Source organism: Lagenorhynchus albirostris, chromosome 16 (assembly GCF_949774975.1).
Source record: "Lagenorhynchus albirostris chromosome 16, mLagAlb1.1, whole genome shotgun sequence".
Taxonomy (NCBI): Eukaryota; Metazoa; Chordata; class Mammalia; order Artiodactyla; family Delphinidae; genus Lagenorhynchus; species Lagenorhynchus albirostris.
The window spans coordinates 8478991-8491777 of NC_083110.1; the positions used below are offsets into that span (position 1 = coordinate 8478991).

The 12787-nt window shown below is 36.5% G+C and overlaps 1 protein-coding gene across 1 annotated transcript in view; it reads left to right on the forward strand.

The window, feature by feature from the left end:
* RYR2 (ryanodine receptor 2) overlaps window positions 1-12787 on the forward strand; it is a 542915-nt gene that overhangs the window by 316554 nt on the left and 213574 nt on the right. The window contains exons 38-41 of the mRNA XM_060126891.1: window positions 1061-1261; window positions 6339-6444; window positions 7382-7525; window positions 9258-9531. Of these exons, the coding sequence (XP_059982874.1) occupies window positions 1061-1261; window positions 6339-6444; window positions 7382-7525; window positions 9258-9531 (725 nt within the window). The remainder of the gene's footprint in view (window positions 1-1060; window positions 1262-6338; window positions 6445-7381; window positions 7526-9257; window positions 9532-12787) is intronic.

Here is a 12787-nt window from a genome sequence, read left to right on the forward strand (position 1 = left end):
CTGCGGGGAAGGAGAGTGAGATAGTAGGCAGAAGGCAGTTCATACGGAGTCTTGCTGTTTGCTAAAACCAGCCATACAGTGGATTTGAATTTCATTCTAATTTCAATTAAAACCTCTGAAGAATTTTAGCAGGATAATTTTATTCTGAACATCTCAGTAGAGCTCTCTGTGAGGGGAGTAAGAGAGGGTGGTCATCCAGAGGCCACTTAGTAGCACGCTGTCATGCTGGTTCAGACCCGAGGGGGACAGTGCTTACACTGGGGTGGGACAAAGCCAAAGTGGATGGAGAGAGGGACATAGACACTAGGGCTGTCTCAGACAGAAATGGCCATGTTGTGGATGGTGATAGACAGGGTTTTAAGGTCCTCTTTAACACTGCTGTGTATTTATATCACAATTGGTATAAAGTGTATTTAAATGTTTCCCTAAACTTGGGCAGAACATTCTCTGGAAGGCATGTTTCTACTGATGCGCCATATCAGTTAAAAATCCTTTGGGCTTCTGGTAAAAGAATACCCAGCTGACCATTTAATGAATAAGCAATAAAACCACTTAGTTAACTTAAAGTCTGGAGGTAGACAGTTCTAGAATGAATGTAGGAGCTCAGTGGTGTCATCAGGAACCCAGACCTTACTATCCTCCTGCAATCCTCAGTTTATGGTTTTTATCCTAAAGTGTGTCACCTCCTTCTTCCTCCAGTGATCGTGTCATTAGCCAGTTTTTGAAAAGAGGATATTCTAGCCTGTTATGAATGGTGAAAAATCTTTCCCAGACGACCCCTTGCAAACTTCTCTTCATGACCTCATTTGCCTCTAGCTGCAGACGAGGCTGGGACAGTAAGTGTTCGTCAGAGGGACATCAGAGGGTATTTGCCATTTGGGCTTAGACGAATTACGTTTCATCCCCTGGGACCGAGCACATTGCTGTCTACATAAAATCAGGATTCTGTTAATAAAGGAGAAGAGTTGCCAACGAAGCGTGTCTGCCACAAATTTTGATTTGATATACATTAACTAAGTTGCAGAAATTAAATTTGGTGTCTTTTTAATCGTCTCTTTAGATGTGCCTGCTACTTCAGTACCTCTGTGACTGCCAGGTCAGGCACCGGATAGAAGCCATTGTGGCCTTTTCAGATGACTTTGTAGCCAAGCTCCAAGACAATCAACGATTCCGCTATAACGAAGTTATGCAAGCCTTAAACATGTCGGCTGCACTCACAGCCAGGAAAACCAAGGAATTCAGATCACCGCCTCAAGAGCAGGTATAAGAATGAACTGAAAGGTCTTCCTTTTACTTTGGGTTTTAGTCCATTCAGGTTCCACACATTGCAAAATGATACTGGAAGTTGCGAGTGTATTTTTCTCCTGTTCTCTTTAAACTGGCTACGTTCGTTTAGTCAGTATTCATAGGTCTCACCAAAATTGCCTCCTTATTTGGTCTCACCAAAATTATCTAATTATCTGTTAGTTCAGACAGATGAGAGACTTATTAAAAGGTATCAGGTGTATTACGGCCTCTGTGGAAACCACTGTGCCGGATTCTGAGGTTCTTCAAATGGGAATAATATCCAAGCACAGGTGGGTCTTCATTGGCTCGCACAGCACCGCCCCAGCTAATAGGCACCCTTGACTCCTAGGACTTAATACTTTGCATTTTGTGTCTCCTAGAAGAACCCAGTGTCACTGCCACCAGTCTTGCAGGAATAGTGATCACCTCTTTGTGGTTCTTCCTCTGGTTGCTCACCTCCAAACCCAGGTCTCCCTTGGGTGCAGCAAAACCAAAAGCCTATGCCTAAACCCAAGAATGAGCTAGTCTAGGATTGTGCATTTTCTGGCCTCCACCTCAGGATGGGTCTCATAGTGTGAGATATTACCAAAACGTAGCTATGGAGATCACAGGGTATAACTGACAGATCGCGTCTTCAATATCTTACCTTGCCATTTCCCTCTATGTCCAAGATACCTCTGAATGAAAGTGTTTAGGGACTAATTGCAGAATTTATCTTTTTCTCACCAGAATGTAATTTCTTTGAGGGAAGGGACATGGAATCTTGTTTATTGCTGTAAACAACACTTACTGAGGCAGAGAACAAGTCCAACCTCTCCCAGAGTAATTCCATTTGTTAAACTACTATTGGGAGAATTGTGCTTCTGGAAAGATGGAGTACATGTGCCTTTCCCTATTCTTCCTTCTAAGTACAACTGTAACCCTGGACATTACATAAAAGACAACATAAGAAGACTCTGAAAGATAGCAGAAAGAGTGCCTACGGAAGTTGGGAGCTGAGGAATGACGTGGTGGTGAGTTCCCTGGGTTTTCTTTTTGCCTCACCTATCCCAGACTTGGAGCTAAAGAAGCCGCCAACGCAGAAACGCCAGCGGGCATAGACAAGAAAAGCCCCAACAAGTGCCTTCTCTGTCTAGCCAAAGGACCAGAAAAACTTTTTTCTAGCAAGACAGAAAACTTTTAGGTAATGACCATGCTACTCCAGCCAAACACCACAGTAAACCCTGTGCCCCACCCCCTACCCAAACCAGCAGACACTGAGTGGAGAGCTTAGACTTCCACTCTCACCAGGCTGTACACAGGTGCTCCAACTGGGACGGTGGGGAGCTGGGACTTATTCCCCGCTGAGTGGTGATGAGACCTACCCCTTCCTGAGTGTCAGTAGAGGCCAGGGAGGGAGCTATACCAAGGCACTCTTACCCTTTCCAGCCAGGGTTGTGTGAGTTCAGGTCCATTGGGGACCTGGATCTCCCAGCCTCACACAGCAGAAACAAGGTCTCCTCTCTCCTTCATGGAGGTCAAGTGGAGAAATGAACTTTCCACTCCACCTGGCAGTTATGAGGTGCCCCAACCTCTCCTGCTGGATAGTGTCAGAAGAAGCCAGAAGTTTAAATAAGAACCAAAGTCTCATAACATAATACCAGGAGTATCCAGGTTTCAATTACAAATCACTCATCACACCAAGAACCAGCAAAAACTTGAATGAAAAATGACAATCAAGAGATACAAACTCCGAGATGACAAAACTAAAAAAAGAAAGTTGCAGCAAAAAAAAAATAGAAGATACAAAGAAGAGCCAAATGGAAATTTTAGAGCTCAAAAATACAGTATCTGAATTTTTAAAAACCTTCAGTGGATGGACTTAACATCAGAATGGAGGAAAAAGAGAAAAGAATCATTGAACTGAAAGGAGAACAATAGAAATTACCTAGCCTGAAAAACCAGAAAATAGAGTAAAAAAAAAAAAAAAATAGAGCTTCAGGGACGAGTGCAAATATAGCAAAAGGTATCATATTTGTGGCATTAGATTTCCAGAGGGATAAGAGAAAGAGAGTGAACTGAAAAAATACTTGAAAAAATAATGGTTGAAAACTTTTCAAATTTGGCAAAAGGTACAAAGATAAGAGATTCAAGAAACTGAGTAAATCCCAAATGAGATACCCCCCAAATCTAAACCAAGACATATCATTGTCTTTAGTTTTCAGAAGTTTGACTAAGAAAAATCTTGAAAGCCCTGAGAAACAAATGACACTCATAGGGGAAAGACAATTCAAATGACAACGGATTTCTCATCAGAAAATATGGAGGACAGAAGGAAGTGGCACAGCATTTTTCAAGTGCTGAAAGCAAAGATCTGTCAACCAGAATTCTATATGCAATGAAAATATCCTTCAGGAATGAAGGGGAAATCAAGACTTTCTCAAATGAAGGAAAACTACCAGAATTTGATCACTCTGAAGGAAAGCCTTCTTTAAACAGAAGGGAAATAATGAAAGAAGAAAATGTGAAAAATCAGGAAGGAAGACAAAACAACACAAGGTGTTAAGGGTAAATACAATTTCCTTCTCCTCCTGAGTCTTCTAAATTATGTTTGATGGACAAAGCAAAAATGGTAACTGTCTGATGTGTTCTAAATGTATGCATAAGAAATATCTAAGGCAATTTTATTTTCAGTGGAGAGAATAAGGGACATAAAGGAAGATAAACTGGTAAAATATTGATACCAGTAGACTGAGATAAATTATGTATATATTAATATAATATCCAGTGCAACCACTAAAAATGCTATGCAAAGAGATACACTAAAAAATACCATGGATAATTCAAAATGGGATCCTAAAATAGTTCAAGGAACTCAAAGCATGTTGGGAAAAATAAGTAAATCAGAGAGAACAAACAGAAACGTACCAGTAAATTCATGAATATAAATAATCTAAATACACCAAGTAAAAGACAGAGATTGACAGAGTGAATTTTAAAAACTTGGCCTAACTACATGCTGTCCACAAGAAACTCACTTAAAATATAATAATATAGATATGTTTAAGGTAAAAGGATGAAAAAAGGTATGTCATGAAAAATTAAATTAAAAAATTAATCAAAAGAAGGTAAGAGCAAAGAAAATTATCATAGACTGACAGGAACATTACAAAAGGATAAAAGATCGATCCACCAGGAAGACAAATGTGTATGCACTAAACAAAAGAACTGCAAAATATGTGACGTGAACACATATAGAACTGAAAGGAGAAATACACAATTGTGGTTGGAGACTTCAACACCCCTCACTCAATATTTGAAGGAAAAGCTGGATGGAAAATCAGCAAGAATGTAGGAGAATACAACACTGTCATCAACTAGCAGGATTTTTGGAGATTTGTGGAACACTCCACCCAATAACAGAACACACATTTTTTTTTCAAGTGCCCATGAAACATTTGCAAAGATGGACTGTATCCTGAGCCATGAAACAACCTCAACAAATGTAAAAGAATTGAATTTTTTTATACAGAATGTTTTTTTGACCACAGTGGAGTCAAATTAGAAATCAGTAACAGAAAGGTAACAGGTAAATCTCTAAACACTTGGAAACTAAACAACACACTTCTCAATAATCCATAGTTTGAGAATCAAGTCTCAAGAGAAGTTAAAAGCTACGTTGAACTGAAAGAAAATGAAAATATCACATATCAAAATTTGTGGAAACAGCCAAAACTGTGTGAGAGGGAAATGTATTGCATTAAATACGTAACATTTAAAAAGAGAAAAGCACTCAAAGCAATAATCTAAACTGCCATCACAAGAATTGAGAAAAAGAGCAACATAAACCCAAAACAAGTAATACAGAACAGATGAGAAATGAATGCAAACTGAAAACAGGACAGTTACAAAAATCAGTGAATCCAAAAGCTGGTTATTTAAAAATATTTGTAAAGTCAAGAAAACTCTAGAGAGACTGACAGAGGAAGAAAGAGAAGATACAAATTATCAAATCAGGAACGAAACAAGATATTACTACAGACCCTACAGTTGTCAAAAGGATCATATGGGAATACATATATCATACTGTATGATTCTACTTATATAACGTTCTTAAAATGCCAATAGTATAGAAATGGAGAACAGATTAGTGGTTGACAGGAATTAGGGATGAAGAGCAAGCAAGATGGAAGTGGGTGTGGTTATAAAAGGGTAACAGGAGGGATCCTGAAATGATGGAATTGTTCTCTCTTTTGACTCTATCAGTGTCGGTATCCTGGTTGTGATTCTGTACTACTGTTTTGAAAGATGTCACCATAGGGGGTAACAGGGTAAAGGGTACACAGGATCTCTTTGTATTACTTCTTACAATAGCATGTGAATCTACAATTTTCTCAAAATAATAGTTTAACAAAAAATTCAAATACAAAGCTCTAAAAAAAGAAAGCTTACAATTGTTTCCTAAAGGAAAATTATGGAACAGACTTTTCTTCATTTATGAATTTAATACTATTCTTCATTTATGAATTTGATACTATTGTATCTAAAACTAAAACAAATGGAAGAAAGTTTCTTGCAGTTTGTTTAATTGAACGATTAATGTTAGAAAAAAGCATGGTTATCCATTATGTTACTCTTCAATTATGTTTGGTTTTTCTTCTTCTTTACTGTATCCTTCTAAAAATAGTTCTTGAAAATATTCAATAAAGCATGGAAATTAACTAGGAAGAAAAGAAAATTTAGGAGAAGCATAATAAAAAAATTTTAAAACCAACACTTAGATCTTAATTGATTGAAGAACGTCAAGTATACAAAGGTCTAATATTGTGGAATTGAGAAAGAGAAAGCAAAAGACATGACCGTTTTTCAGCATGCTAAGATTTGAATGATTTATTTGTGGTGTTTGTTGGATTGAGTGATAGATAATGATTTTTCATCTGTTGGGCAACCAGCTATGAATACTGAAAAACAGATTTTGAACATCTTTGGTTTTTATGATCTTTGCTGTGTCATTCCTGAATTCACTTTTCTTTTACTGTAGTTCTTCCTCTTTTGTTTTTCCAAACTTTCAGATCAATATGCTTCTCAATTTTAAGGATGACAAAAGCGAATGTCCATGTCCCGAAGAAATCCAAGACCAACTCTTGGATTTTCATGAAGATTTGATGACACATTGTGGTAAGATCTTCTTGACCTGTAGGCATTAAATTATATGTCAGTAGCCCAAATCTATTAAGGGGATTCTCCCTTATTTTTATTCTAAGAACTTTAAAAATGGAATTGATTCGATGTTCTGAATGTGTGGTTCTTTCTCCCTTTATGCGGTGGTGTGTATAAGTCTGCGTCTGCGTCTCAGTGAAAGAAAAGGAATTAGCCATTTCTTAAGTGGTATATATATAGCGCCAGTAATATTATTTTTATCTTATTTTAATGAAGAGAGTAAAATTATATTAATTCAGTTTATGAATGAAGAACGACTGAATGACTGCCGGAAGGTTATACTATACACACACACACACACACACACACTCACACACACACACACACACATTTATGTATATACTATAAATAAAGGAGTGCTCTAAAATGGTAGAATTATTGCTTCAGACATAAAGTATTCCTTAGTTTAGGATATCTAATATCTGCTCTCTCTGTCTCTCGACTTATTAAAATATCACTGATATTTTTGGAAGCAAGTAAGGAGGATAAAAGACTTAGGGAGGTTTTTAGGCAGGGCAGAACCGTAGGTCTAAACAGTGCCCAAGGTCAAGAGATGCCTGAGGGTTAGCCCAAGTAGCACAATTGATTTTGACTCCTAAGAGAGTCTTTTCCCTCTCTGCTTGGTTTTATATTTTGTACTGGCTGCCGATAGCTCTGATATCACAAGAGCAGGGGAAAAAGAGAAAGAAGGAAGAGAGAGCGATGAGTGACTCTTACCTATGAGTGCTAGTGGGCAAGATTGCTTAACTCAGTGTCATCAGCTGTTTCAGACATGGCAGCATTGCTTTAAGCTATGAATGGAAAAACCTGCAAAACCTGAGAATTATTTATCCTAAATGTTTTTTTTTAATATTATTTTTTCTTTTCTTCTTTCTCTGTGTTTTCTTCCTACTAGGAATTGAGCTGGATGAAGATGGGTCTCTGGATGGAAACAGTGATTTAACAATTAGAGGACGCCTGCTGTCCTTGGTAGAAAAGGTGACGTACCTAAAGAAGAAGCAAGCTGAAAAGCCCGTTGAGAGTGACTCCAAGAAGTCGTGTAAGTTATGAAAGGGCACTGCCACAATGACTCAACTACGGCATTTACTCATCACTTAAATATTATACTAGATGAACCAGTGAGAAAACTGAATTTGCAGCTTCCAAGAATCAGATTCTTAAGTAGATGCCTGTAGCTGCCAGAAGTAGACAGCAGCCTCAGGCCATATTTGTAGGAACAGATTGAGAGATGGCAGCTTTGAAAGGGTGGATGGGCTCCCTAGAGAACTAAACATTTAGGGATTGGATCAGTCTTATCAAGAGAAGGTATAAAGCATGTAATTTAGCTTTCATATCTAAATATTATGCTATTGACTTTCAAATATTCTTGCATCAAGTTAAACCTTTTCTTAAAGTTTAAATAGATATTGTCTGTAACCATATTTTGGTTCTGAAATATTTTCTAAAGTCTTATGCATTTCTGATTCATCCATATAATATTTAACTGAAAAGTCACAACTGATACTCTGAAACCAAATAAGCACACTGAGGCAATTGGTCCTTGAGACACTGCACGCTCATCCAAAAGGGTTTCATGAAGTAGATCTGTGAGATCCTCTGACTTCCTGTCTCACTGCTGAGACTACATTCATTTAAGATGCAGTGTTGGTTTATTAATGGCTTTTATGGAAAGAAAAAAAAACTCATGAAAATTTTGTGTTTTTTTCACACTAACTTACAAGGGAAATCTTTTATCCATACAATTACTTCTAAATTTATTCTTCAGTATCACAACCAAATTTGAGCCAGGTCTTCTTCAAAATCAGAGTTCAGAGTTTCTTATGAATCACTTTTTATTATTATCAATTTTGACCTATTAAAACAACATGGTTGTTTGACCTAAAAAGACAACATGGTTTTGAGATACGTGGAAGTGTACTGGCATTTTATCTAACTTTTGTATTTGGTTAAAATTGGTAGTTTGTTTTTTCTTTGTTGTTGTTGTTTTAGTATGGTAGAGATTAAAACAGGTTAAACAGCTTCTTTTGGAAATCAAACAGTGTACTGATGATAGGAACTAAGTACCTATGTATGAATTAGTCACATCAACCCTACTTAGCTTTGATAATTTTACTATATATTTTAAGAGGTTTGGAAGTTCTGTTGCTTTTAAGTGTGCTATATTGCTTGTCACATTGCAAGTAATCTATGTATGGGGTAACTTTTCAACTTAATACAGTTTCACAATCAAATCTTTTTGAAGACGTTGTAAGTGACAATTAGGGATACAAGTTGAAGTAGAAATATAATTTCATGAGGTTGCTACTACAAAGGACTCAAATGAGGAGACAGTTGGATTAAAAAGAAAGCTCCTTGAATGCCCATGGTTGACCTTTATAAGGATATATGATGTCAGATCTTCTGGGAGGAAAAGAATGGAACAAAGAAAATGAAAGTAATAGGACCACTCATTGATTGCCCTATGGATTGCCAATAGTAGTTTTGAAAAAGTGGCTACAATTTTGAAACAGCTTAAATACCTTAGTTTTACGAATAGTTTTTAAAGAAAATACTGTGTATTTTTATCCTTGCATGTCTGTAACTCACCGGTATTGACATGTTGACATTGAAGAATATTTAAATGAAGTTTATTTTTTTCAAAAAAGGTATTTTTGAAATTCTGGCACAAATATTGATACCAGTTTGGCTTATCTGAGGTGTGCATTTGAAATGCCCATCTAATGTGTCTTCTTATTCTCCTTTCTAAAGAAGTATCCATAATTACTTTGCAGCCACTCTTCAGCAGTTGATTTCTGAGACCATGGTCCGATGGGCCCAAGAGTCTGTTATTGAAGACCCTGAGTTGGTGAGGGCCATGTTCGTGTTGCTCCATCGACAGTACGATGGCATTGGGGGTCTGGTCCGGGCTCTGCCGAAGACCTACACTATCAATGGTATTTCCGTGGAGGATACCATCAACCTGCTGGCATCTCTTGGTCAGATTCGTTCTCTGCTGAGTGTGAGAATGGGCAAAGAAGAAGAGAAACTTATGATTCGTGGATTAGGGTAGGTTATTTACTATTACAACCTTTGTCTTATAAATGTCTTCTTTCTAGTTGTTTATCCCAATAGTAGTACAGTAGGTGCATTTGTATAAATACACTGTCTAGATTTTATGATCATTAAATTAGATTGTCATTTTTCTAGAGATTATGTTTTAAAGCTAAATAGGAAAATTGCTCAATTACAAAACATGACTAATTTTACAACTAGATGCTAAGGTGGCTATGATATACAACAAATATCTTAGATTTTATTAATTTCTCAGTAATGTACAATCACATATAAAAAATACAGATTAATAAAAACACAATAAAATCCACAGGGGGACAAACAGTCACGAGCAGGAAATAACAAGGAAGTTTGCCTATGCCTGTTGGGCCTTGAACAAAGAATGGGGGATAAAACAACTGTTCTTAGAATCCAACATCATAGGTTGTACTTTATGTGGGTTTCAGGGGTAACATTTTTTCATTGAGTTATAGTTGATTTGCAATGTTGTGTTACTTTTTGGTGTATAGCAAAGTGATTCAATTTTATATATATATATATATATATATATATGTATTCTTTTTCATATTCTTTTCCATTGTGGTTTATTACAGGATATTGAATATAGTTCCCCATGGCATACAATAGAACCTTGTTGTTTATCCATTCTATATATAATAGTTTGTATACACTAGTCTTAAATAGGGTTAACATTTATACCTCGTATGTAGTCTAAGGATCCCCAAGCTGAGAACTTAACATATAATTTGGCCCAGAGGTGTGCTTTCTCAACTCAATTCACTGTGAATTCTTGCAGGAAAATCCTACATACTACTAAAGATTAGCCCACAATCAAAACTTGCAAAACACCCAAGGAAACAATCCACCATAGGCAAGGGTCTGCAGATACAATAAAGAGTGGAGTTAGAACACCTCCCACAAGAATTTCAGATCATAGAATGCCAGAAAGAGAATGTAAAGTTACTGTATTTAAAATGTTTAAAAATAAGAAAGAATAGGGGCTTCCCTGGTGGTGCAGTGGTCGAGAGTCCGCCTGCCGATGCAGGGGACACGGGTTCGTGCCCCAGTCCGGGAAGATCCCACATGCCGCAGAGCGGCTGGGCCCGTGAGCCATGGCCGCTGAGCCTGCATGTCCGGAGCCTGTGCTCCGCAATGGGAGAGGCCACAACGGTGAGAGGCCCGCGTACTGCAAAAGAAAAAAAAAAAAAAAAAAGAAAGAATAAATCTCCAAAAATAAGACACACACAAAAAAAAGGTCCATGAAAATTCGAAAAATATCCAAATAGACGTTCTAGAAATGAAAAATATAATAATTGAAATTAAGAGTAGTGATTAATAAAAGTATAGATAAATAAAGCTGAAGAGAATTAATAAATTGAATCATAGATCTGAGGAAATTAGTAATGCAACACTGAAAGAGAAGTTAAGAGACATAGGGGATAGTATAAGGAGGTCCAGCGTATGCTGAATAGGAATTATAGAAAAGACAGAATATGTGAGCTATATGTAGAATGGGAACTTTGATGAGCTATTGGCTTGATGAAAAATATGAATTCGCAGATTCCTAGAGTACAAATCATTCCACATCTACAGCTGGACAGACTACAGTGAAACAGCATAAAACCAGTGATAAATAGAATATTTTGAAAGCAAATAGAAAAAGCCAGGACACTTGAAAAGAAACAATATTTAGGATTCTCAGTTGTAAAACTAGAGATCATAACTCAACGAAATATCCCAAAGTTCCAACAGAAGATAGCCATCAATTTACAATGTGTTACTCAACTAAGATTTCACCATCATGAGTTTGTGCTTCATGTGGATTTGGATACTGGAGTTTATATTCCATATTCAAGAGTGAGGGCAAAACAAAGATATTTCAGAATGTTTACTTAAAGTCCCTCATTGAAAGGCCTTCTAAAGGCTGTGTATTCTTTCTGGAAAAGAAAATGGAATTCAGAAGAATGGGAGGTAATCAATTTCAGAGAGTATATTACTGGTGCATATATGCATATATCTAAGCAATCATTAACAAGCTTGCATGATTTGGGGATAAGAAAATATGAGAGAATTAAAATACCAGAGAAAAATAAAAGCTTAAATTAAGCTGTATGATATTCATAAGAGAAAATACCTAAATGTTAGGCTGTAAAAATCTGGAATGTAGAATGTTGAAAAGTGATGTAAAAGACAAATATTTAGCACCCCCAACCAAAAAAAGCTAATCTGGTTCTATAAATAACAGATAACAGAGGAGATAATGGTGACTAGTGACAGAGGTAAAATAAAACACAAATAATAAAAAGGATTAAAAAAACTCAGCGTTGGCTCTTTGAAAAACAACTAAGGAAATAGAATAACCGATGTTTTCTTTGGCTAGAAAAATAATTCTGAGGGGAAACGAAAGTATGGAAAGACTCAGATTATGTGATATTTATGCACATTTTAAATTCAGAACACGATACTATGTATTTCCTGTGGGACTATTAAGTATTTGAAATCATAAGACTGGGAGGTTATATTCCGAAAATCATTATAATGATTGCACACTAAAAAAGTCAGTATACTAATGAGACAAAGAGGGAAAACAGAAAAACCTGAACAACACAAGCTAATGTTCTTTATTTATAATTGTCTGTGCATAAGCCTTTTTTTTTTTTTTGGAATATTAGTACTTAAATCTAACCTGAGGGGACCTCTCCTGAGAAGTGATCTTAATTAAATGAGAAAGAAAGCCTTCCAGGAAATGTAGAGCACTTTCTTTCTTAAAAGACCATGCAACAAGTAAGATGTACTATTAACGTATAAATCACTCAATAGGGATAAAACTCAAAATGATTATGAAACAAGATAAAATGTTACTTTTTTGTGGTACTAGAAAGATCCTAAAATGACACGTTTAATAAGTGACAACCTGCCTGCTGGTGGTAGAATTAAAAATCCATTTAATTTACCTGGAACTAAAGGCAAATGAGATTTTTCAATTAGATACCTTCCAAAGTTAGGTCATGCGAAAGGATTTGAATTAACAGGAGAACAGATCTCATGATTACATCTGTGGTTTGAGAGTTGAAGGTTCTCTTGATAATTATGCTGCTATCTGATGTGAAGGAAAGGATGTCTTTGTTTACCTTATTCGTCCTTGCATTAAATAGATCAGACCTGTATTAGCCCTGGACCCCCAAGTCATTTTTCTGAGTTGTGCTACCTAAAAACTGTCTTCATTAGCACAGACCTAAACAAAGCTAAA